The following is a 26,106-nucleotide window of genomic DNA, read 5'->3' on the forward strand; positions in this document are numbered from 1 at the left end:
AAATCTGATCGAAATTTGAGTGGATCAAAGATGATGTGATTTCATTAACAATAAGTTTAAATCTAAGCAGATTATTCAGCTTTGTATCAAATGGAATTTTATGGATGGGAGAATTTTTAAAATAACAGAAATCCATTCACTTTTGCCAACCCTGTTCTTTAATTAGTTTGAAAACTTACCTGCTAGCCATTATGTGCAAGAAACATATCAGATACTGTGAAAATGAAAGTCACTCAGTCGTGTCTGACTCTTTGCGACCCCACGGACTACACAGTCCATGGAATTCTCCAAGCCAGAATACTGGAGTGGGTAGCTGTTCCCTTCTCCAGGGGATCTTCTCAACCCAGGGATGGAACCCAGGTCTCCCGCATTGCAGGTGGATTCTTTACCAACTAAGTCACAAGAGAAGCCCAGGAATACTGGAGTAGGTAGCCTATCCCTTCTCCAGGGGATCTTCCTGACCCAGGAGTAGAACCGGGGTCTTCTGTGTTGCAGGCGGATTCTTTACCAACTGAGCTGTAATTCACAAGCTAGGGGAAACTGGACAGAATCAAGACATACCACTGATGGAAAAGGAAAAAGGGAGGCATATATTTAAACTGTCGTTTGGCTCTGGTTACTTCTCAGTGGGATGTTCTGGGGGTTGAAACGATGTGTTCGTTCTCTTGGGAAGACGTCCATGCTGCCGTGGCCCCTGCATGTGGAGCTGGCTCCCTCCCAGTTCACGGCGGGTCAGAGACACACGCACAGTCACCTGCTTCTGGAGGCCAGAGGGTCCCCTGATCCTGTGGTTCCTGGAGCCGACGAGACACGCTGAGCCCTTACAGAATGCTGCTCAGTTAAGAATTCTTTCCAGCCACAACGCAACAGTGCCTATGTGAGTTCTCTGCCTATAGACCTATTCAGCTGCACTTCATGGAGGACAATTCTTCCCCAAATATCCCCTCAAGACAGAACATTCTGCCACCACATCGCATGGCTGAATAACTCACCTGGGAGCTTCCTCCTGCTGATATCTCTTCAGTTCTTACGCTTTTGTTTCTCCTTTAAAAACCAGGGGAGTCCCGCCACCTCCTAAATAGAGTCCCCGAATCTCACCTTTCTCCCAAAGCTCCCGACTGGGTTGCGTTCAGCTGCGTGCCAAGGGTTCCCACGTCGCCTTTGTAGGAAAGCAACTCCATCGCATCTAGACCACAGCTTCCCAAGGATGCCCTGTTGTTAATCATGCCCTTCCTCTTCTCTGACCCCACTGCTGAGTTTGGAGTGGGGTTCTGCTCATCCAGCTCATTTGCGTTTACCTTGTGTGTGCTCACTCACGTTGGACTCTGCCACCCCATGGACTATAGCCCACCAGGCTCCTCTGTCCATGGAATTCTCCAGGCAAGAATACTGGAGTGGGTGGCCATGCCTTCCTCCAGGGGATCTTCCTGACTCACGGATCAAACCCGAGTCTCCTACCTTGCAGGTGGATTCTTTACCACTGAGCCACTTGGGAAGCCTCCTTTACCTTAGACTCCACCATAGAGATGGAGCATCTCTATGAGACTCTAGACCTTGGGGAGTCCTGCCCCCCACCCTCAAACCTGATCCCAAATTCGTGGTTAAGCCCATCATCACTGAACCAAGGCAGCTTGAAAACTCCATTACTCACCTGGGGTTTGGCTTCTCCCCAGAATGAGTGGTCTGGCAATTCCATAGGTTTTTTTCTTTCCAATTAAAAATTTTTTTTTATTACCTGATTTGGGTCTTCCAGTGTAGCTCTGTGAAAAAGAATCCGCCTGCCAATGCAGGAGACGTGGGTTCTATCCATGGTTCTGGAAGATCCTCTGGAGGAGGAAACGGCAACCCACTCCAGTATTCTTGGCTGGAGAATCCCGTGGACAGAGGAGATTGCTGGGCTACAGTCCACGGGGCCAGAGAGAGCCAGACAAGACTGAGTGCACACACATACACACACACACACACGTGTTTGACTGACAATGCTGTGTTAGTTTCAGGGGTAGTGTGTATCTGTTAATCCCCAAATCCTCTAATTTATCCCTCCCTCCCTCTTTCCTCTTTGGTATCCAAAAGTTTGTTTCCTAGCTCTGAGTTTGTGTGTTTTGTAAGAAAGCTCACTTGCACCATTTTTTAAAATTCCACATATAAGTTACGTCACACACCATTTGGTTTTGTGGAGGGGGGGCTGAATTACCTCACTTAGTATGATCATCTTTGGGTCCATCGATGTTGCTGCAAATGCCCTATCTCATTTTTTATGACTTGGTAATATTCCATTTTCTTCCCCACACTATCATCTTTGTCGATTCCACTGTTGATAGATTGAGAGGGCCACTACCACTCTGTGATGTTCTTAAGAAGTCCTTAAAAGGGCATTAACTGTATATCTGTTCTCCTGCATTACTTTAATTCAGACCTTCAAATCCTGTCACAGAACTATAATCATCTGCACAATCGTTTGCTTTTGAATTGATGCTTTTGAACTGCGGTGTTGGAGAAGACTCTTGAGAGTCCCTTGGACAGCAAGGAGATCCAACCAGTCCATCCTAAAGGAGATCAGCCCTGAGTGTTCATTGAAAGGACTGATGCTGAAGCTGAAACTCCAACTCTTTGGTCCCCTGATGCGAAGAACAGACTCACTGGAAAAGACCCTGATGCTGGGAAAGATTGAGGGCAGGAGGAGAAGGGGATGACAGAGGATGAGATGGTTGGATGGCATCACCAACGTGGTGGACATGAGCTTGAGCAAGCTCCCAGAGTTGGTGATGGACAGGGAGGCCTGGTGTGCTGCAGTCCTTGGGGTCGCAAAGAGTTGGACACGACTGAGCGACTGAACTGAACTGAACTAATACAATTGTTTCCTTAAGGTTTTCCTCACTTGCTCTGTGATTTATCATCCTGAAATATTGGGTTGGCAAAAAAGTTCATTCCAAGTTTTTCCATAACATCTTCCTAACTTTGTGGCCAACCCAGTAGAATAGTGGTGCTTTCCTCTGCCATGTTCAGAAACCAGTGATGTCGTTTTATGCCCAGGGACTCCACACTCAGAGCTCAGGCCAGACAGGCCGGCTCAGGACACATCCTAGGACACAGTGAATAAGACGCACGGACTGATCCATCCTTAAATTGAAACACTTCTTTATTTTGAAAACCATTCTAGCACATACAGATTCCTCTATGTATGAAACTGTCATTGCAGTTTGGTGTCACTCTGACCAGGGTTAATTAGGCATTAGCCTCATTAAGAGCCAAGTGAACCGGCTGCTCAAAAAATTCCTAAGAGGGGTGTCAGGGAGGAAAGAGAAGCCTCCATGGAGAAGAGCTTTTATAATAGAGCAGACCTGGAGAAAGGAGTCAGAGGCTCACAGGAAGCAAATCGCAGTCTCACAGCTGTCTTCCTCCATCCGGAGGGAAAATGGTCAGATGTGAAGACGGGGAACTGAGCCTGTGTGTGTCCGCTCTTAGTCAGCATGGGCAGAAGTAAGGCTCTCAGACAAACTGGAATTGCAGGCCGAGGAGGAGAGTTTTGCACTGGGACGTCCCTGGTGGTCCAGCAGCTAAGACTCCATCCTCCCAATGCAGGGGGCCGCCCAGGGTCAGTCCCTGTCAGGGATCTACACCCCACGTGTCACAACGGAGATCAAAGATCTCACTTGCTGCAACTGAGACACTGCACAGCCAAATGAATAAAGAGAAACACACATTTTGAAAATACCAGCTGAACGGAAGGGGATGGACTGAGAGCCTAGCTATACAGGGAAGTAAGTCAGAAAGGTGCGGAAATACTGCAAACAGTGGCCAACTTTATTTCGGGGGCGCCAAAGTCACTGCAGATGGTGACTGCAGCCATAAAATTAAAAGACCCTTACTCCACGGAAGGAAGCTTATGACCAACCTAGACAGCATATGAAAAAGCAGAGACATTACTTTGCCAACAAATGTTTGTCTAGTCAAGGCTATGGTTTTTCCAGTAGTCATGTATGGATGTGAGAGTTGGACTGTGAAGAAAGCTGAGTGCCGAAGAATTGATGTTTTGGAACTGTGGTGCTGGAGAAGACTCTTTTTTTTTTTTTTAAGTTTATGAAATTTTTTAATTTGTCTTCAAAGATCAGTCACACCTATAACCACATACACAATGCTGAGTCCTCCCTGGGGAGAAGAAACAAAACCTCCTCAGGTATGAACTCTACCTTCAAACATTCCAACAAACATATTTTTAAAAGTAAGTCAAATACAGAATTCAGGCCATGCAATGATGTCTTTTATTATGTATGGGTTTTTAAAATTATTTTTGCAATATCTCCATACACAGGCAAAAAAAAAAAAATTGTTTAGCATATTGGAACTTGCAAACCTGATCACTGCATAGAGAAGGCAAAATTATCCCTATAGCACACTTAACCAGGAGGCCAGTTCATCTGCCGACCTCCAAGAACATGGAGATGAACATGATAGACAGACTGGCCCCCATCTGAACCTTCATTCACCACCATTCGATAGCCCTTCTTCAGGCCCAGATCAGCAGCACATTTCTTGCCAACAATCATCAAATGCCCAAGAAGACTTTCATCATCATCTGCTGCTGCAGAAATCTGGGATATATGTTTCTTGGGTATCACCAGAAAATGTGTTGGTGCTTGAGGGGAAATGTCATGGAAAGCAAGACACTGGTCATCCTCATAAATGATTTTGGCTGGGATTTCCTTGCGAATGATCTTCCCGAAGATCGTGTCGCCGCCAGGCCGGGCGACCTGAGCCTTGGCGATCTCATCTGCCATCTCTGCCTCCCTCCCGTGCAGCCGGCGGGGGAGAAGGTCGGGAGGAGGGAGGAGCCGAGGGCCTGGAGAAGACTCTTGAGGGTCCCTTGGACTGCAAGGAGATCCAACCAGTTCATCCTAAAGGAGATTAGTCCTGAGTGTTCATTGGAAGGACTGATGTTGAAGCTGAAACTCCAATACTTTGGCTACCTGATGCAAAGAATGGACTCACTGGAAAAGACCCTGATGCTGGGAAAGATTGAGGGCAGGAGGAGAAGGGGACGACAGAGGATGAGATGGCTGGATGGCATCACCGACTCCATGGACTTGAGTTTGGGTGGACTCCTGGAACTGGTGTGGACAGGGAAGCCTGGCATGCTGTGGTCCATGGGGTCACAAAGAGTCAGACACGACTGAGCGACTGAACTGAACTGATGTCAGAAAGAGAAAAACTTGTATGTTCATACATATATACGGAATTGAGAAACGTGGTACTGATGAACCTGTTTGCAGGGCAGGAATAGAGATGCAGACGCAGAGAATGGGATGAACTGAGGGAAGAGCACCGTCATATACACAACACCAGGCGTAAAGCGCACAGCTAGTGGGCCGCTGCCGGACAGCACCGGGAGCTCAGCTCACGGCTCTGTGATGACCCAGAGGGGTGGGATGTGGGGAGGAGAGGGCTCAACAGGGAGGGGATCTCTGTCTACTGAGAGTTGATGGATGCTGCTGTATGGCAGACACTAACACAGCACTGTAAAGCAATTACTCTCCAGTAGGGAAAATAAAGATATATTTCATTCTTAGAAGAAGAAAAGAAACCAAGAAATGCAGTTGGTTGTTGGTCTATTTTAAACCTTCACAGATTTCACAGCAGTGGGAGCCAGCAGACAAAGCGTAACAACTGCAAGTCTTCAGCTCAGACCAGGAGCAGCTGGCTCGAGGGAAAGAAAGGAAAAGGATGTCCCTCGTTTACCGTAACGGATGCAACTCCTAAGCGTCAACCTGCAGCTACAGGGAAGGACAGTCCTGAAGCGGACATCAAGAGCAAGAGATGGGAAAATGGTCATCCGTGAGAGAATTCACCTTGCTTCTATGCTGACGTCATTAACGTGCCCTGAAGGCGTGAGCTGGCTTCTTTTATTTTAATGACAAATTTGGAATCATCCCAGACGTCTTCCCTTGTGCATCCCAAAAGTACTCCACATGTTTCTATGTTTATCATCTATTCATGACATACTGACTGTATACCGACTCCATTCACTATATGTACGTTCATTGCCTAGTGAGTGGATGATAAACCTTCGCATGGGATCAACGTATAGAGAATGAATGAATAACGGCATGTTTTATGAACGTCTTAGTTGCATTTCTTCCCAGGTGGTGCTTGTGGTAAAGAACCCATCTGCTAACGCAGGAGACATAAGAGACGCATGTTCGATCCTTGGGTGGGAAGATCCCCTGGAGGAGGAGGAGGATACTCCAGTATCCTTGCCAGGAGAATCCCACGGACAGAGGAGCCTTGTGAGGCTACAGTCCATGGAGTCGCAAAGAGTCGGACACAACTGAAGTGACTTAGCACGAACACACCTCTTTAGATCCTACCTACACCTCAAGTAAGACTTTAATTAGCAGAGAAGTTGGATCTATTATCTTTTTGGACATGGCTCTGCTTTCTAATTCTGTCCACAGCTTTCTGTGAGTAAATTTTAGAAGAACCCTAAACAAATACTAAATCGTCAGGCTGATTATTTGTATAACGTGCATTCATAGTGAAACACTCATTGACAGAGCCTACTATTTGTGCAAATATAACATACATACGTGGCTTCCCTTCTGAATGACAGAGATGGTTTAGAATTATGTAGAATGCATAGCAGACTTAATGGTGAGCTGACCTAGCTGCATGAGAAACGTCTGTTTGCACAGAAATTTAACGTCTTTATCAAAAGTCTGTCTTCATATTTTAAGGCAAATTTTGGGAAACTGGCAAATTTCCTTTGTCAGGTAAAAAGTTTTCTTTCTAATCTCCATCTTATTAATAGTGCCTTTGCGTGCTTAGCCGCTTCAGCTGTGTCTGACTCTTTGTGACCCCATGGACTGTAGCCCGCCAGGCTCCTCTGTCCATGGGATGCTCCAGGCAAGAATACTGGAGTGGGTTGCCATTTCCTTTTCTAGGGGATCTTCCCAACCCAGGGATTTTTCCTGGGTCTCTTAATGTCTCCTGCATCAGCAGGCAGGCTCTTTACCACCAGCACCGCCTGGGAAGTCCCTTTATTAATAGCAATACAGCTAAAATTTGAAATATTAATTCAAATATCACATCATGCTTATAATTTTTGGTCATATCTATACAATCTGAATCAATATATTGGGTGGGACAAGAACTTTGTTTGGCAGTTTTCCATAAGATGGTATGGGGCCAGCCCAATAGGAAACTCTCCTCCAGTTGGCCACCTTTGGAGTACAAAGAAATTCAACACGGTGAAATCTCACAAATGAGATTAATTGCGTACAAGCACAATTTTTGACTCAAACATTTTCAGGATCAGGGTTGACAGCAGTTAAGAGAACAAGGGATACATGCTAAAGCCCAGACAGAAGATCCGCCTAAGTTCCGTATCTCTGAACTGCAGGATGTCTTATGCATCTGAAGATGACTTCGCCTGCAAGAATCTTCCCACCCCCGCCCCCCAGCACTCCTACCCCATTTAAACTTTAGAGTCCACCTCTGGAAAAACTGGAGCCAGCAGGGGACGTTACAAACACAGCTGCTGAAGCTGGACACGCGAAAACTCAACAGTCTTCATGACGTCTTTCACACAACAAAGTGAACCAGAGTGGGTGGCCCTCACGTGCCTGGATGCAGCCGAGGAGGAGCTAGGAGTCAGCCCCTCTTTGCAGGCAGGGTAGGCTTCCAAGAGAGAGAAAAGGAATGACAGTCTGAACCCGGGGCCACACCAAATGGCTCCCTGGAGGTCGTCTTGGAGAAAACTCTCTCAGATGTGAAAGCGGGAAACACAAAGAGGCATTGCAAATATTCCCTAATACCCACCCCTTTTAAACCCTGGAGCAGAGGTTTTTTACATCAGCTCTATGTCAGATCATCAGGTCTTTGACCCCAGAGGTGGGGAAGCCCTGGCTTATGAGTTTCTGAATGTGGACAATGTGGATCTTTACTATGATAAAACAAACTCACTTGAAGATTAATGTGTTCTCCCATCGAGACAAGGTACGGTTCCCATTTATTTTTGCCTTCCTGATCACCAAAATTTGAAAAGATTGATACTTTCCATTGTTGATAAAGGTGGGGAGAAAAATGTTCTCAAAAGCTCTTAAGAGAGTGTGTCTTAGTACAGCCTTCTCTGCAGGGGAGTGTGCCTAGAACCTTTCACAGTTTCAACTGTGCATTCCCTTTGAGCCAGCAATGCTTCCTGAACTGGTTTCTCCTATGGAAATACTCTCAGTGTTCAAAGATGGATGCAAAGAGAATCTAAGGGACCATGAGTAGGAAATGAACCTATGAGTGAGCATGTTCTTCAAGAAGGGCAAGTTAAAGGCAGTAATTTAAGAGAATTATTTCTTTAGCAGCAACAACAAAACAACCCAATTAAAAATGGTTGTGCTGTGTCCTCAGTCACTCAGACTCGTGTCTGACTCTTTGTGACCCCATGGACTGCAGCCCACCAGGCTCCTCTGTCCAGGAATCCAGGGGGATTCTCCAGGCAAGAATATTAGAGTATGTTGCCATGCTGTCCTCCAGGGGATCTTCCCGACCCAGGGATCGAACCCAGGTCTTCCACACTGCAGGCAGATTCTTTACCGACGGACCCATTAGAAGACTGAAATAGATATTTGTTCAAAGGAGACAAACAGACGGCCAATAGGCACATGAAAAGGTGCTCAATACCGCTACTTGTTAAAGAAATGCATCAAATCTACAATAAGGTACTAGTTGTAGTACCTCACACCAGTCAGAGTGGCTATCATTAAAAAAAAAAAATTCAAATACCAAATGCTGGAAAGAGTGTAGAGAAAAGGGAACCCTCTTACAGTGTTGGTGGGAATGTTAAGTTGGCGTAGTCACTTTGTAAAAGAGGATAGTTTCTCAGGAAAGAAACTAAAATTAGAACTACTTTATGACCTTGCAGTCCCACTCCTGGCCACAGACCCACAGAAAACCATAATGTGAAAAGATACATGCCCCCTCAAGGTTCATAGCAGCACTATTCCCAATAGCCAAGATATGGAAATAACCTAAATGTCCACCAGCAAATGAATGGATAAAGAAGACATGGTATGTATGTCACAATGGAATACTACTGAGCCAAGAACAAGAATGACACCATGCCCTTTGTATCCACATGGATGGACCCAGAGATTATCATACTAAATGAAGGAAGTCAGGAAGAGAAAGATATCACAAAATTATCACTTGTATGTGGACTCTACAGTATGGCACAAATGGAAACAGACTCATGGAGAACAGGCTGGTGGGTGCCAGGGGGGAGGCAGGGAGGGGATGGATGAACTGGGAACCTGGAGTTAGCATATGCAAACTATTATGTATAGGACAGATAAACAGGAAGGTCCAACTGTATAACACAGAGAACTATAATCAATATCCTGTGAAAGCGTATAATGGAAAATAATATGGAAAATATATAGATGTATAAGTGAATCATTTTCCTGTACAAGAGAAATGAATGCAACATTGTAAATTAACTATCTTCAATTTAAAAAAAAACTTAAAGAATTATTTCTTTGATTTGCTACTGAATGGGGAATATTCTAACAGAAAGTATGAACCAAATCTCTTTTTGTGCTTAAAAAAAAAAAAAAAAAAGATGTACTTTTTGCATCTGGATTTCTCCTCTGAAAGAAACAATCAGATGTCAAACAGATAGTAATGACTGTTCTTAATATATGAATATGGGGGATGATCTGAATAACTTTTCCTCTGTTTTTAAATGTGCACACACATTTTTCACTATGTGCCTATACCATTTGCAAAGAAAATACCACACACATTTTCAAGTAAGCTTTACTGCCAGAGATGTGAAGGTTCTAAAACACTCAGAATCCACGCTGTAGAAGGCAGCAGCTGCTGCCGCTAAGTCGCTTCAGTCGTGTCCGACTCTCTGTGACCCCACAGATGGCCCACCAGGCTCCCCAGTCCCTGGGATTCTCCAGGCAAGAACACTGGAGTGGATTGCCATTTCCTTCTGCAAGAAGGCAGCTACCCATTGCAAAATTTGTGGCTTGATGGTTTCAGAGGTTTTCCTGTCTGTTTTGTTTGATTCTTCCTAAGTCTTCTGGCTCATGCGAAGGAAGTAAACTCACCTGAAACTAACATGTCATGTGTTGACAGGCTCAGAAACTTCTCTTGTCTTCCGAATAACCTTGAGGGGGAAATACTTCAGCCCGCATAATAACAGTTTGGAAGTGATTTTGCGTGCAAACGAGGAATGTAAAAATAAGCAACTTTTTCTCTGCAAAGTTTCAGAAATATGATATTGTTGTGAACGTTGTCACAGATTATCTGGTGTTAGAAAAGGTAAAAGGAAACAGGAAGTGTGCAAAATGTGGACCATGCTTTAAATTAGCAAATTCATCATGAGTATGAAGATACCACATTTATGAAATGCCATCACAATGAAAAGGCATTACCGGTACGCAACTAAGGTACTTGTTCAGTCGCTCGGTTGTGTCCAACTCTTTGTGGCTCCATGGACTGCAGCACGCCAGGCTTCCCTGTCCTTTACTATCTCCCGGAGTTTGCTGCAACTCATGTCCATTGAGTTGGTGATGCCATCCAAGCATGTGAGTTATCTACGTGCAGTAATTCAGTACCCAGCCATTACTTCTGCTTGGTATCATTCTGTATTCAGCTTTCTACATTTTCAGAAAGCCATAAATAAAAGTTTGTCTCCTCCTGCTTTTTCATGCCTGTTCTGCCGTAAACAACCTTCTACAGACTCGTAGACTATTCGGGAAGGACAAGATAATGGGAGCGAAAATAGTAGGTGAGGTGCATTTTTGCTCTATGCTAAACTTTCCATCTGTCTATCTGTATTTATAGCTTGTACAGCACCTGTTTTGTTTTGTTTTTTTCGTAACGGACCAGTCTGATTCTCCAGTCACGGCTGGTGGTCTTCTGTGAGGGTATTCAGCTACTATTTCTCGAGCTAGGCAGATGGCAATCAAAACGCAACTTCGTAATTTTATTTTTCTAGCCACCGTCCAAAAATATGAACAGACTCCTGGGGACAGAACTGGCAGTACTTCGAGTTAAAACGGTGCGGGACATGTGTTCAGTTTGTATGTGCAAGGGATAATCACAAGCATGTATGAGTCGACAGAACCAAACACTGAGAACAACAATCTCATCCTCATAATGGTCAACAGTCACGGAACTCAATCAGTTCAGTTCAGTTCAGGCGCTCAGTCCTGTCCGACCCTTTACAACCCCATGGACTGCAGCACACCGGCCTCCCTGTCCATCACCAACTCCCGGAGCTTACTCAAATTCATGTCCATTGAGTCAGGGACGCAACCATCTCATTCTCTGTCGTCCCCTTCTCTTCCCACCTTCAATCCTTCCCAGCATCAGGGTCTTTTCCAACAAGTCAGTTCTTCACATCAGGTGGCCAAAGGATTGGAGTTTCAGCTTCAGCATCAGTCCTTTGAATGAACACCCAGGGCTGATTTCCTGTAGGATGGACTAGTTGGATCTCTTTGCATTCCAAGGGACTCTCAAGAGTCTTCTCCAACACCACAGTTCAGAAGCATCCATTCTTTGACACTCAGCTTTTTTTAAGGTCCAACTCTCACATCCATACATGACTACTGGAAAAACCATAGCTTTGACTAGATGGACCTTTGTTGACTAGATAGACCTGCATCAGAGGGCAGACAGAACTCAATACCCAGGACTAAATGGCAGATGGGCAAAAGCGGTAGGAATTTCCAAGAGCTGCATTGACCTAGACTCTCTCATGGGACTGGATGTGACTAAGGCACCCTCAGGACCAACAACAGCAGAGAAGGTGACTCTGGCCTGTGTGATGAATGCACGTGGTACTAAATGAAGCTTATAATGAACTGTATTATATGAAGAAGCTGAGGTGTCCAGATCAAGTGACAGCTTGGGAGAAAAGCTAGGGTTACCAGAAAATAAAACTGACCAACTGTCAGAAGCAGTGATTTGGACATTTCACTCATGTCAAGGGCGGCAGAGCACTGCAAAAGGAGGACCTGTCTTGTTGAGTAATCCACTTGGGAAAAAGCATCTTGGAAGGTGCAAACAATCCTTATGACCTAGATCAGGAATAAATACTGGTTGGTGAACCAAATCCTTCAGCTGTGGGCAGCTAGAGAATATCCTCATCTTTACGGTGTGTAGGACCATCGGAACACTGGGCATATATATATACAGTAGGTAAAATGGATGAAACCAAAGACAGCCTTAAAAAGGAGGAAGAGGGGGGATTTCCCACGTGGTCCAGTGGCTGACACTCTGTGCTTCCGATGCAAGGGGTCTGGGGTTCGATCCCTGGCCAGGGAAATAGATCGTACATATTGCAGCTGAGAGTTCACATGTCACGATTAACACCTGGCACAGGCAAATACATAAATGAACATAAATATTATTTTAAAAATGAGTAAGAGGGAAAAGCCTCCCTGGTAGCTCAGTTGGTAAAGAATCTGCCTGCAATGTAGGAGACCTGGGTTCAATCCCTGGGTTGGGAAGATCCCCTGGAGGAGGGCACGGCAACCCACTCCAGTATTCTTGCCTGGAGAATCCCATGGACAGAGGAGCCTGGTGGGCTACAGTCCATGGGGTCGCAAAGAGTCGGACACGAGTGAGAGACTAAGCACACACACAGAGGGTAAAAGAATATAGACAGTGGAGAAACACTATTAAATTAGCCTAAGTGAACCAATCCAATTTTCAATACGTTTAATATTCTGTGTGTATTGTGCTTCATACAGTGCTTAAAAGCATTTAAGAGGATCAGATATGTCAGACTGATTTGAATTAAACAGAAAATTCACTAGGTGTGTAATCAATGTTGAAATGCCTATAGAAATCAAATTAGTTTAATTAATAAGCATTTGCTTTATTGATTATATCAATGAAATATGGCTACTTAGAAGAATGCTATACAAGTGAGTCAGGTATCAAAGTAGAAACAGTGGTATTTTTCATGTACCTAACTGGTTTTTATATTAAGGAATCTATCAAAATGAAAAAGGATAGATGCATCAATATCTCACATCATCTTTAGCTAGTAGAAATGGTCAGGATTAAAATTAAACCCTGTACACGCATGGTGGTAGAGGATACAGGGTCCTCTGGAATATGGTAAATATGATCCGGAAAATACAGAGGATGTCATCAGTAACTGAGAATATGGGATCTAAAAATACTGAAATTAGGTAAAAGGAGCTAACAAGGGCACTCTATGGAAGTATTTGTTGGTTATTAATAGAATTAAGTCTTTATGGAGGTTGGAGAAGGGCATGGCAACCCACTCCAGTATCGCCTGGAGAATCCCACAGACAGCAGAGCCTGGTGGGCTACAGTCCATGGCATCACAAAGAGTTGGACACGACTGAGGAACTTGAGCACGCACACACTTAATTGGGATATTCACCATCAAAAGGAAAGTAGGTGGTATAATTCAGCAATGGAAATAACAATGTGAAAAAATAAAAAGATGAAGCACAATAAGTAAAATTAAAACCTATATACGCTTCCCTTATTGCTCAGTTGGTAAAGAATACGTCTGCAATGCAGGAGACCCAGGTTCGATTCCTGGGTCAGGAAGATCCCCTGGAGAAGGGACAGGCTACCCACTCCAGGATTCTTGGGCTTCCCTTGTGGCTCAGCTGGTAAAGAATCTGCCTGCAATGGGGGAGACCTGGGCTCAATCCCTGGGTTGGGAAGATCCCCTGGAGAAGGGAAAGGCTACCCACTCCTGGATCCTGGCCTGGAGAATTTCATGGACTCTATAGTCCACGGGGTCACAAAGAGTTGGACACGACTGAGTGACTCACTTTTGTTCTTCCGTGATTAACCTTACATCTGCATGGGAGGCAGGAGCCACTTGAAACAGAGAAACTTAACGGAGCTGTTAAACTTAACTCTGCTATTAAAAAGAATGCATTTGAATCAGTTCTAATGAGGTGGATGAAACTGGAGCCTATTATGCACAGTGAAGTAAGTCAGAAAGAAAAACACAAATACAGTATACTGACCCATATATATGGAATTTGCAAAGATGGTAACGATGACCCTATATGCAAGACAGCAAAAGAGACACAGATGTACAGAACAGTCTTTTGGACTCTGTGGGAGAAGGCGAGGGTGGGATGATTTGAGAGAATAGCACTGAAACATGCATATTATCGTATGTGAAACAGATCGCCAGTCCAGGTTCCATGCATGAGACAGGGTGCTCAGGGCTGGTGCACTGGGATGACCCTGAGGGATGGGATGGGGAGGGAGGTGGGAGGGGGGTTCAGGATGGGGAACACGTGTACACCCGTGGCTGACTCAAGTCAATGTATGGCAAAAACCACTACAATATTGTAAAGTAATTAGCCTCCAATTAAAATAAATTAAAAAATAACATATCCCCCCAAAAATACATAACTGAGGGTTTCAAAGTGATGGTGGGAATAAAGGTAAGTTTGAAGGTGCCTCAGAACCCAGCATGTTGAGGCATTCAGTAGGTGGTTCGATCCATGGGCCTAGGAGTCAGACAGTGGGATGTCTGGACTGGAGATAGAGCTTGGGGGGTCATCAGACAACAGACTCCAGTTGTAGCTGCCCTGCCTGATTGGGAAGAATGAGTGAGAAAGCATAAGGGTTGGCAAGATCATCTGAGATGCCCCAATGTTCTAGAGGGAGGGGGCATAGGTATACCTATGGCCGATTCATGTTGCCGTATACCAGGAACCAACACAATATTACTGGAAAGGGATTATCCTCCAGTTAAAAATAATATTTTTTAAAAAAGCTTCCTAGGTGGCATGAGTGGTAAAGAACCTGCCTGACAATGCAGGAGACACAAGAGATACAGGCTCCATTCCTGGGTCGAGAAGATCCCCTGGAGAAGGGAATGACAACCCACTCCAGTATTCTTGCCTGGAGAATTCCATGGACAGAGGAGCCTGGCGGGCTACAGTCCATGGAGTTGCAAAGAGTCAGATGTGACTTAGCGACTTAGCACGCAGGTAAGCTCTTTGCTCATGAACAAAGACAAGAGGTAAATAAAATGATTAAGGAAGGGTGGATCTTACCCAGTCCGCAAAAAGAAAGCTGGGACATGACTGAAGCGACTTGGATGCACATGGCGGAAACCAATACAAGTTGTAAAAATTTCTTTTTAATTAATTAATTAATTTTAATTGGCAGCTAATTACTTTACAATATTGTAGTGGGTTTTTTTTGCCATACATTGACATGACTCAGCCATGGGTATACATGTGTAAATATATATATATGTTAAAAAGACTTCCACGCTGGTGCAGTGGCCAAGACTTGGAGATCCCAATGCAGGGGGCCCCACCTGGATCCCTGGTCAGATAAGTAGATCCCACATGCAGAAACTGAAAAGATGCTGCATACTGCAATGAAGATCAAAGATCCTGTGCAACATAACTAAGACCCAACACAGACAAAGAAACAATCAAAAATAAATATTAAATATATAACACATAAGATGTTTCACAGATAAGTCTTACGTGATTCTTCCATTGGCCGTAGACAGAGAAACAGTGTCATTACTAATCATTCAAGAAGGCTGAGCGCTGAAGAATTGACGCTGAAGACTCTCAAGAGTCCCTGGGACTGCAAGATCAAACCAGTCCATGTGAAAGGAAGTGAAGTCTCTTAGTCGTGTCCGACTCTTTGTGATCCCGTGGACTGTAACTTATCAGGCTACTCTGACCATGGGATTTTCCAGGCAAGAATGCTGGAGTGGGTTGCCATTTCCTTCTCCAGGGGATCTTCCTGAGCCAGGGATGGAACCCAGGTCTCCTGCATTGCAGGCAGACGCTTTACCGTCTGAGCCACCAGGGAAGCCATGTGAGAGGAAATCAACCCTGAATATTCACTGGAAGCGCTGATTCTGAAGCTCCAATACTTTGAGCTTCAAAGAGCGGACTCACTGGAAAAGACCCTGATGCTGGGAAAGACTGAAGATGGGAGCAGAACGGAGCAACAGAGGATGAGAGGGTTGCATGGCATCACCGGCTCAGTGGACAAGAGTTTGAACACACTCTGGGAGATAGTGGAGGGCAGAGGAGCCTGGCGTGCTGCAGTCCACGGGGTCCCAAGAGCTGGACACGACTGAGTGACTGAACAGCAACAAAGGAAGTTACTGCAGAAACATCGATGAACAGACTTTTCCCTCAACTGATAATGGAATTGGGATATTTATTTTCGATTAACGTCAACAGGAAAGCAGTTTTCTCTAATGAGTTTAGAAATGGGACCACCAGCACTCCAGTTCTGTGTACAGGATGTTTTATGGAATTTCGCAGCAGAAAGAAAGTATCCTGTAGTTCTGGGAGTTCCGTGTTTCTCCCGCAGGCCCTCGCCTCATTTCTCTTAATGCATCATTCCACCCAGCCACAGCACCTTCAGGCCACGACCTTTCCTACTCTCCTGTGTCTACTTCCTCACCATCAGAGTCTGTATCCTCTTCACAGGTCTCATTGCAAGCTCTTTAATTGTGGTACAAAGCAATTTATTGGTTTCACAAATAGTTGAAATAAATGATCTCAGCTATCCTTGCTCCTTGGAAGGAAAGCTATGACAAACCTAGACAGCATATTAAAACGCAGGGACATCACTCTGCCAACAAAGACTCTGTAGAGTCAAAGGTATGGTTTTTCCCGCAGTCATGTACGGATATGAGAGTTGGATCATAAAGAAGGCTGAGCACCGAAGAACGGATGCTTTCCAATCGTGGTGCTGGAGAAGACTCTTGAGAGTCCCTTGAACTGCAAGATCAAACTAATCAATCCTAAAGGAAATCAACCCTGAATATTCATTGGAAGGACTGATGCTGAAGCTGAAGCTCCAATAGTTTAGCCAGCTGATGCTAAGCACCGACTCACTGGAAAAGACAGATGGTGAGAAAGACTGAAGGCAAAAGGAGAAAGGGACAACAGAGGATGAGATGGCTGGATGGCATCACCAAACCAACGGACGTGAGTTTGAGCAACCTCCGGGAGATAGTGAAGGACAGGGAAGCCTGGCGTGCAGCAGTCCACGGGGCTGCAGAGTCGGACACGATTGAGCAACTCAACAACAACAGCCTGGCAGACTCAACATATCTTTGAGTAGCTGTTTGAGTCATACATGCTTTGTCTGCTATTCTGAAATGGAACCCAACAGCCTGTGCACTTTCTCTTCTCTACTCGACAGTTCCGCTTTTTTTGAGCCCACGCCTGCCTTCAGTGAGAGCTCGTCTCTGTAAAGCAGCTCCTTCTCAGGGCTGCCCTGGTGGTCTGGGGCTTAACACTTCCCCTTCCAATGCTGGAATTGCAGGTTCGATCCCTGGTTGGGGACCTAAGGTCCCCTATGACTCATGGCCAAAAAAACAAAGCATAAAACAGAGGCACCGTGGTAACAAATTCAATAAAGGCTTTAAAAAAATGGTCCACATCAAAAAAATAAATTAAAAAAGGAGCGCCTCCTCGGTCCTGCAGCAGCCTTTGACACAGCCCGTTCCAACCTTCTCCAGAAACCTGCTCCTTAAACAGGCCCTCCTGTCTTTCTCTTCCTTTCCACCATCGACTGCATCCTCCTCATGCTTTCCAAGACGCCAGACACTTCTTTCCCAACTTCCCTCCTGACTCCAACCCCAAAATAATACCCATCAACACACATCTGGCTTCCAAGTCGACTGTCTTCCCTTCATCTCTTTAATATCTTGGAAAAAAAAATCTGTCTAAAATACAGCAATGCGGTCTGTATAACCTGCCACTTCTTACCCTCACAGAACCATTTCTTACGCCCATCACCGTAGAACGCACCGAAGATGCGGCATTTCTCAATACCCAGCGAATCTGTTCCCACGTGGCTCGGTGGTAGAGAATCCACTTGCCAGTGCAGGAGATGCAAGAGAGGTGGGTTCAATCCCTGCGGAGGGAAGATCCCCTAGAGGAGCAAGTGGCAACCCACTCCTGTATTCCTGCCTGGAAAACGCCAGGGACAAGGGGAGCCCGACAGGCTACAGTCCATGGGGCTGCAAAGAGTTTGGACGTGACTGAGCGCCATGCATCCCTTGAGAATGTAGTTCAAAGGCAGACTCCATTCACGATGTTGGGGAGGAACCCTGAGATTCTGCATGTCTCACAAGTTGCCAAGTTTTCAGGGAAACCACGGACTGAAACCACTCACTGTGGCCAGCCCACATTCCCACCATACCTGCAACTACTCACTGTAAGGGGTCAATTAACAAAAGAAAATGCATCTAGAAGGAGAGTCTAGGAACACTGCCCTCAAAAGGCAACTGGGGACATCTTCAGGAATCCAACTATAACATTTTTAGTCAGATCAATAAAAACTTTTGGAAAGCATCACATTAAAATGTAAATATTCTCATATTACAGTAGAAACAGTACTTAAAAAAAAAATCAGAAAACAGGCAAAAGACTTGAGTAGACATTTTTCCAAAGAAGACATAAAGGTGGCCAATACACACATGAAAAGAGGCTTCAACGTCACTAATTATTAGAGAAGCACAAATCAAAACTGCAATGAGTCATCACCTCACACTGGTCAGAATGACCATCATCAAACAATCTATAAACAAGAAATGCTGGAGAGGGTGTGGAGGAAAGGGAACTCTCTTACATGCTGGTGGGAATACAAACTGGTGCAGCCACTATAGAGAACAGTACCGAAGTTCCTTAAAAAACCCGAAAAAAGATACAGGCGCCCCAACGTACAGGGCTTCCCTCATGGCTCAGTTGGGAAAGACTCCGCCTGAGGAGACCCTGGTTCGATTCCTGGGCCGGGAACATCTGCTGGAGAAGGGACAGGCTACCCACTCCAGTATTCTTGGGCTTCCCTTGTGGCTCAGCTGGTAAAAAATCCGCCTGCAATGCGGGAGACCTGGGTTTGATTCCTGGGTCGGGACGGTGCCCTGGAGTAGGGAAAGGCTACCCACTCCAGTGTTCTGGCCTGGAGAATCCCATGAACTGTCTCGTCCATTGGGTCGCAAAGAGTTGGACACGACTGAGCAACTTTCACTTTCCGTTTCCCCAGTGGACAGCAGAATTATTTACAATAGGCAGCACATGGGAGCAAGCTAAACGTCCATCAACAGGGGAATAGGTAAAGAAGAGGTGGGTGGTACAGATATACAATGGGATATTACACAGACATAAGAAAGAGCAAAATAATGACATTTGTAGTGATGTGGATGGAACTAGAGATTATCATACTGAGTGAAGTAAGTCAGCTAGACAAAGACAAATACCATATGCCATCGCCTATACATAGGAAGGAGATGTGTAAATATACAATGGAGCATCACTCAGCCATTAAAAAGAAATAATCTCATTTCTGTCAGGGGAGCCACTGACTGAAACGGCCCTCCCTGGCCAGGCACGATAATAACCACTTGCAGGAGTCATCTTACCGTGGTAGGTCCTAGTACAGGACTCAGAACTAAGAAAGTACCACCAACTGGAAGAATTCATGAAAGACCAAAAGGAGAGAGGAGGCATCAGGCCATGGGTGCTACTCACCTCCCAGAATTGGGGTGAGTGAAATGAAAGTCGCTCAGTCCGACTCTTTGTGACTGTACAGTCCATGGAATTCTCCAGGCCAAATACTGGAGTGGGTAGCCTTTCCCTTCTCCAGGGGATCTTCCCAACCCAGGAATCAAACCAGGGTCTCCTGCATTGTAGGCGCATTCCTTACTAACTGAGCTATGAGGGAAGCCCCATGGCTTTGGGGCATAGCCAGCTAAACAATGAATGGGAAGGCCCCTGGATATAACATCACAGAGATAAATGGCGTCACATGTGTCTAAATGGCTACACTGGCATCCACCTTGGCTGAGCGATGCAGGCACCCCCAGGAAGCACCCTGAGTCAGAACGACTGGCTGAAGACGACCAGGAAAGGAATCTCAACACCATTAAACCTAAGACTGTGAGCCACGTGGCTTAGCAGTCCTCCTGGGTTCCCTCACCTTCCTGCCCTCCTCCTGAGGGGTCCCCTTACCAATCAAGTCTCTTGCTTGGTCAGCACAGGTGTCTCCTGGGACAATTTATTTCCAGGTGTTACACGTGAGCCCCCTCTCAAGCCCTGGAAGGGGTCCCCCTTCCTGCAAAAGGGTGACAGCCAGTATCGGACTGCAATCAGAAAGGCAAGGATTATGGGAGGGGAGTTTGGGGGAGAACGGAGACATGTGTATGTGTGACTGAGACTCTTCACTGTTCAGCTGAAACTATCCCAACATTCTGAATCGGCTGCACCCCAATACAAAATACAAAGGGAAGGAAATGCAAGGACCTAAAGCTTCACTACTCTAAGACAAGCTGGATTTTCCCCCCACAAGTTGTCACTTGAGCATGAAGACTAGAACCTTGTCTCTGTATTTTGTTCTCTTGTGACTCTTCGACTTCATGCTATTTGTCTGCTGAGTCTGTCTCTACAGAACTGGCTCCTGTCTGCGGCCATACCACCCTGAACACACCCCATCTCGTCTGATCTCAGACGCTAAGCAGGGTCGGGCCTGGTTAGTACCTGGATGAGAGAACCAGCTCTCAGTGCTGGTCTGTCTCTGTGACATCACTTCCAGGGCCTTTCCCATTTGTATTTTAACTAGACCTCTCTGCTGAATTCAACACAGTGGGCTACTGGTACAGTGGAAATGTACAACTCTGGCTTCATGGGAGGAAGCGATTCTTTCCATAGCATTACTCCCATGCAAACCTCAATTTTATTCTTTACTAAAAGTCAGTAATAAAAAATATTTCAGTATTTGCCTCTTTCCATACTGTATGAGCCTCAGGCCAAAACCTATGGGTTCCAGCAAAAGCAATTCCAAGACTGAAGTTTATATTAAGACAAGCTTACATTAGGAAAAAGAGGAAAAAAAAATCATTCAATTGATAAACCTTTAGCCAGACCTATAAAGAGAAAAAGGGAAAGGGCCCTAATCAATAAAATTAGAAATGAAAATTATTTCTGACACCACAGAAATATAAAGAACCATAAGAGACTACCACAAGGAACTGTATGTCAATAAAATGGACACTGAAAAGAAATGGACAAATTCTTAGAAAGGTATAATCTTCCAAGACTGAACCAGGAAGACACAGAAGATATGAACAGACCAATTACAAGAACTGAAACTGAATCTGTAATTTAAAAATTCCCAACACACAGAAGTCCAGGACCAGATGGCTTCACAGGTGAATTCTATCAAACATCTATAGAAGAGTTAACAGCTATCCTTGTGAAACTATTCCAGAAAATTGCAGAGGAAAAAATACTTCCATACTTATTCTATGAGGCCACCATCATGTTGATACCAAGATCAGATAAAAATATCCCATAGGAAAAATAATTACAGGCCAATATAACTTACGAATAGAGGCAAAAGTCCTCAAAAAAAAAAAAAAAAAACCCCAGCAAATTGAATCCAACAGTACGTTAAAAGGGTCTTACACAAATATCAAGTGGGATTTATTCCAGGGATGCAAGGATTTTTTCAATATTCACCAATCGGCATGATACACATTAACAAACGCAAGAATAAAAACTATACAATCATCTCAATTAAAGCAGAAAAGTCTTTTGATAAAGTTCAACATGCATTTATGATAAAATTCTCCAGAAAGTTTATAATAAAAGTTCCTCCAGAAAGGAAACCTAACTCAACATAATAAAAGCTATGTACGATAACCCCATGAAGAACGCAGAGCACCAAAGAACGGATGCTTTTGAACTGGGGTGCTGGAGAAGACTCCTGAGAGCCCCTTGGACAGCGAGGAGATCCAAACAGTCCATTCTAAAGGAGATCAGTACTGAATGTTCATTGGAAGAACTGATGCTGAAGTTGAAACTCCAATACTTTGGCCACCTGATGCGAAGAGCCAACTCATTGGAAAAGGCTTTGGTGCTGGGAAAGATAGGGATACCCTGGTGGCTCAGACGGTGAAGAATCTGCCTGCGATGTAGGAGATGTGAGTTTGATCTCCGATTAGGAAGATCCCCTGGAGAAGGAAATGGCAACCCACTCCAGTACTCTTGTCTGGAGAATCCCATGGACAGAGGAGCCTGGTGGGCGGCAGTCCACGGGGTCGCAAAGAGTCAGGCACAACCGAGCGACTAACACTTTGGCTTTTTCTGGGAAAGACTGAGGGCAGGAGGAGAAGTGGATGACAAAGGATGAGATGGTCGGATGGCATCACTGACTCGATGGACGTGAGTTTCAGCAAACTCTGAGAGGTAGTGAAGTACAGGGAAGCCTGACGTGCCGCGGTCCATGGCATCCCAGAGAGTCACAGCAAGTGCACAGCAACAGAGAATGACAAGCCCACAGCTGACATCATACTCAATGGTGCAAAGCTGAAAGCATTTTTCCTCTAAAACCAGGAACAAGGTAAGCATGTCCACTGTTACTAACATTACTCAACAGAGTTTTGGAAGTCCTAGCCACAATTAGAGGGAGAAAAAACTAAATAAAGGACTCCAAATTAGAAAAGCAGAAATAAAACTGTCACTGGTTGCAGATGACATGATACTATACGAAGAAAATCCTAACGACGCCACCAGAAAACTCCTAGAGATCAGCAATGAATTTGGTAAACTTGCAGGATGCAAAATTAAAACACAGAAATGTGCTCCTTTTCTGTACACTAAGAATGAAAAATTAGAAAAAGGAATTAAGGACACATTCCTATGGACCATATCAAAAAGAATAAAATATCTAGCAATAATCCTACGTAAGGAGGTAAAATACATGTACTCGGAAAACTTTAGGGTGCCGATGAAAGAAAGCAAAGAGAACACAAGCAGATGGAAAGATATATCATGCTCTTGAATTGGAAAAATCAAATTGGCAAAATCACTGTACTACCCACAGCAATGTACAGATTCAATGTAATCCCTATCAAACTACCTAGGGCAGTTTTCACAGTACTAGAACAAAAAAATTTTTTTTTAATTTGTATGGAAACACGAAAGATCCCAAATAACCAAAGCAATCTTGAGAAAGGAGAACAGAGTTGGGGGAACAAGGTCAAAAATATAAGTAAAAAATAAAGTGGCTCTCCCTATAAAAAATAAAGCCAAACGTAAAAAATACTTATCCTGTCTTAGCTGTCATTGAGCATTTATTCTGCCAAGATGAGTGCTGCCATCCATTTGTCACACTCTGAAAACAAAAATGTTGAGCGTGTGGTCAGCGACTGTAAAATGTGTACATTAAACTCTACATGACATAGTGTGTCATCTCACCTCAGAAGGCTAACATGTGATTACTGCATGTGTGCTGAATATTTTTAAGAGGGTGTGCATCTTTTTTGCTACAGTGCATGTATTGTTCCACTGCTGATATAAAAGCACTATTACTTTTCATATATTATTAAAGCATTTCTAATGAATTGTTTAACTTCTTGTAATACTCTCGCAGTTGACTATCTTGGGTTTTCAGGAATAGAATCATTCGCTGGTGCTTCAACTATTTAGCATATATGCATAATGCTAGAGACAACTTATAAACTGATAATCAGTTCAGTTCATTCGCTCAGCTGTGTGTGACTCTTTGTGACTCCATGGACTGTGGAACACCAGGCCTCCCTGTCCATCAGCAACTCCTGGAGTTTACTCAAACTCACGTCCATTGAGTCGGTGATGCTGTCCAACCATCTCATCCTCTGTCGTCCCTTTCTCCTCCTGCCTTCAATCTTTCCCAGCATCAGGGTCTTTTCCAATGAGTACTCCTGCCTTGAAAATCCCATGGATGGAGGAGCCTGGTAGGCTGCAGTTCATGGGGTCGCGAAGAGTCGGACACGACTGAGTGACTTCACTTTCACTTTTCACTTTCATGCATTGGAGAAGGCAATGGCAACCCACTCCAGTGTTCTTGCCTGGAGAATCCCAGGGACGGGGGAGCTCCCGTTTCTGGGGTTGCACAGAGTCGGACACGACTGAAGCGACTTAGCAGCAGCAGCAGGCTCTTCACATCAGGTGGCCAAAGTTGCAGCTTCAGCATCAGTCCTTCCAATGAATATTCAGGACTGATTTCCTTTAGGATGGACTGGTTGGATCTCCTTGCAGTCCAAGAGACTCTCAAGAGTCTTCTCCAGCACCACAGTTCAAAAGCATCAATTCTTTGGCACTCAGCTTTCTTTATAGCCCATCTCTCACATTCATACATGAGTACTGGAAGAAAGAAGGCTTTGACTAGATGGACCTTTGTTGGCAAAGTAATGTCTCTGCTTTTGAATATGCTGTCTAGATCGGTCATAACTTTTCTTCCAAGGAGTAGGCGTCTTTTAATTCCATGGCTGCAATCACCATCTGCAGTGATTTTTGGAGCCCCCCAAAAAATAAAGTCTGCCACTGTTTCCACTGCTTCCCCATCTATTTGCCATGAAGTGATGGGACCAGATGCCATGATCTTCGTTTTCTGAATGTTGAGTTTCAAGCCAGTTTTTTGACTCTCCTCTTTCACTTTCATCAGGAGGCTCTTTAGTTCTTCACTTTCTGCCATAAATGATAGTTGTTTTGCTATATTTAACATATATATTTGCTATATATGTCTTCAGTTTTTATTTATCTTTGCTGCTGTATTTTCTAGAGGTTCCAAAACTTGACAGAGATGCCAGGGTTACTTGCCACATTCCTGCTTTTATAGAATGTCTTTCATATTTTATTAACCGGCTTGTCATTCAAAAAACATCATTTTCTAATTCTTTTTACTCAAACCTCTTTTTATTCTACATTGAGTGTCCCGTATTTAAGTAATCTAGCATGCATATTGAAAGTTATCAAATTAATGTATCAGGCAGTTTCTTCTCTTTGGCAATTTGAATGGTGACTTGACTTAGAATTCTACGGAACTGTCAGAATCCAATTATTAAATGACGGATAGACACCATCACAACCAAGCAGGCAACAAGGAGAGCATATATGTATTAGACAACCAGAATCACAGAGACGACAGAAATAAGTACTTGTAGCTATGAATGGCGGAGAAGGCACTGGCACCCCACTCCAGTCCTCTTGCCTGGAAAATCCCATGGACAGAGGAGCCTGGTGGGCTGCAGCCCATGGGGTCACGAAGAGTCGGACACGACTGAGTGACGTCACCTTCACTTTTCACTTTCATGCATTGGAGAAGGAAATGGCACCCCACTCCAGTGTTCTTGCCTGGAGAATCCCAGGGATGGCGGAGCCTGGTAGGCTGCCGTCTGTGGGGTCGCACAGAGTCGGACATGACTGAAGCGACTTAGCAGTAGCAGCAGCAGCTATAAATGGTGTTATGCCAATACATACATATATGTCCAAATCCCCTAGGTCTACTCACTGAGAGGACCCAGGAGCAACATCACACCAGTGAGACTTACTGGGTTGATACGTGTTGTTTATACGTCCTATAAAGATAAATACCGTTTTCTACTAGAAGTTAAGTACAACTTTTGCAGAAACAGCTGATTCCAGAGCTGGGGCAGAGAAGGTTTAAGAAAAGCCTGGAAAGTACTGTCCCAGAAAGCAAGCAGCTGCTCAAAGAGTGATGAGTATCTATCTAAAGGACACAGGATCCTAACAGCCAAGACCTGCAAACAACCTCAATGCCCATCGACAGACGGATGGATAAAGAAGAGGCGGTACGTGTATACAATGGAATACCACTCAGCCAGTAAAAAGAAGAAAATAACGCAGTCTGCACCAACAGAGATGCAAGTACCGATGGTCATACTACGTCAGGCAAGTCAGAGAAACACAAGTATCACGTGACATCGCTTGTATGTGGAAGCTAAAATACGGCACAGGTGAGCCTACCTACAAAACAGAAACACGCTCAGAGATACACAGAACAGACTTGTGGTTGCCAACGGGGAAGGGGAGAGGGAGGGTTTCGCAGTCTGGGATTGGTAGATGCAATCTATGACGTTGAGAATGAATAAGAGACAAGGTCCTACTGACTAGCACAGGGAACTATATTGAATACCCTGCGGGAAACCATAACGGCAAGGAATTCAAAGAATGTCTATATGTTGATAACTGAAGAAAAGGGGTGTGTGTGTGTGTGTGTGTGTGAGTGTGTGCATATATATATGTACACATGCATACA

At 44.6% G+C, this 26,106-nt stretch overlaps 1 protein-coding gene across 1 annotated transcript; it reads right to left on the bottom strand.

Moving 5' to 3' along the window:
- Positions 1-4,239: 4,239 nt before the first annotated feature.
- LOC114111378 (adenosine 5'-monophosphoramidase HINT1-like) lies at positions 4,240-4,782 on the bottom strand. The gene has a single exon (XM_060408634.1). It carries the CDS (start codon positions 4,776-4,778, stop codon positions 4,398-4,400), a length of 381 nt encoding a protein of 126 aa, XP_060264617.1. The 5' UTR covers positions 4,779-4,782; the 3' UTR covers positions 4,240-4,397.
- Between the last annotated feature and the right edge of the window lie 21,324 nt (positions 4,783-26,106).

Source organism: Ovis aries, chromosome Y, assembly GCF_016772045.2.
Source record: "Ovis aries strain OAR_USU_Benz2616 breed Rambouillet chromosome Y, ARS-UI_Ramb_v3.0, whole genome shotgun sequence".
Lineage (NCBI taxonomy): Eukaryota > Metazoa > Chordata > Mammalia > Artiodactyla > Bovidae > Ovis > Ovis aries.

Coding starts and splice junctions, on each gene's coding strand:
- LOC114111378 (XM_060408634.1), bottom strand. CDS start 4,778: ATGGCAGATGAGATCGCCAAGGCTCAGGTCGCCCGGCCTGGCGGCGAC.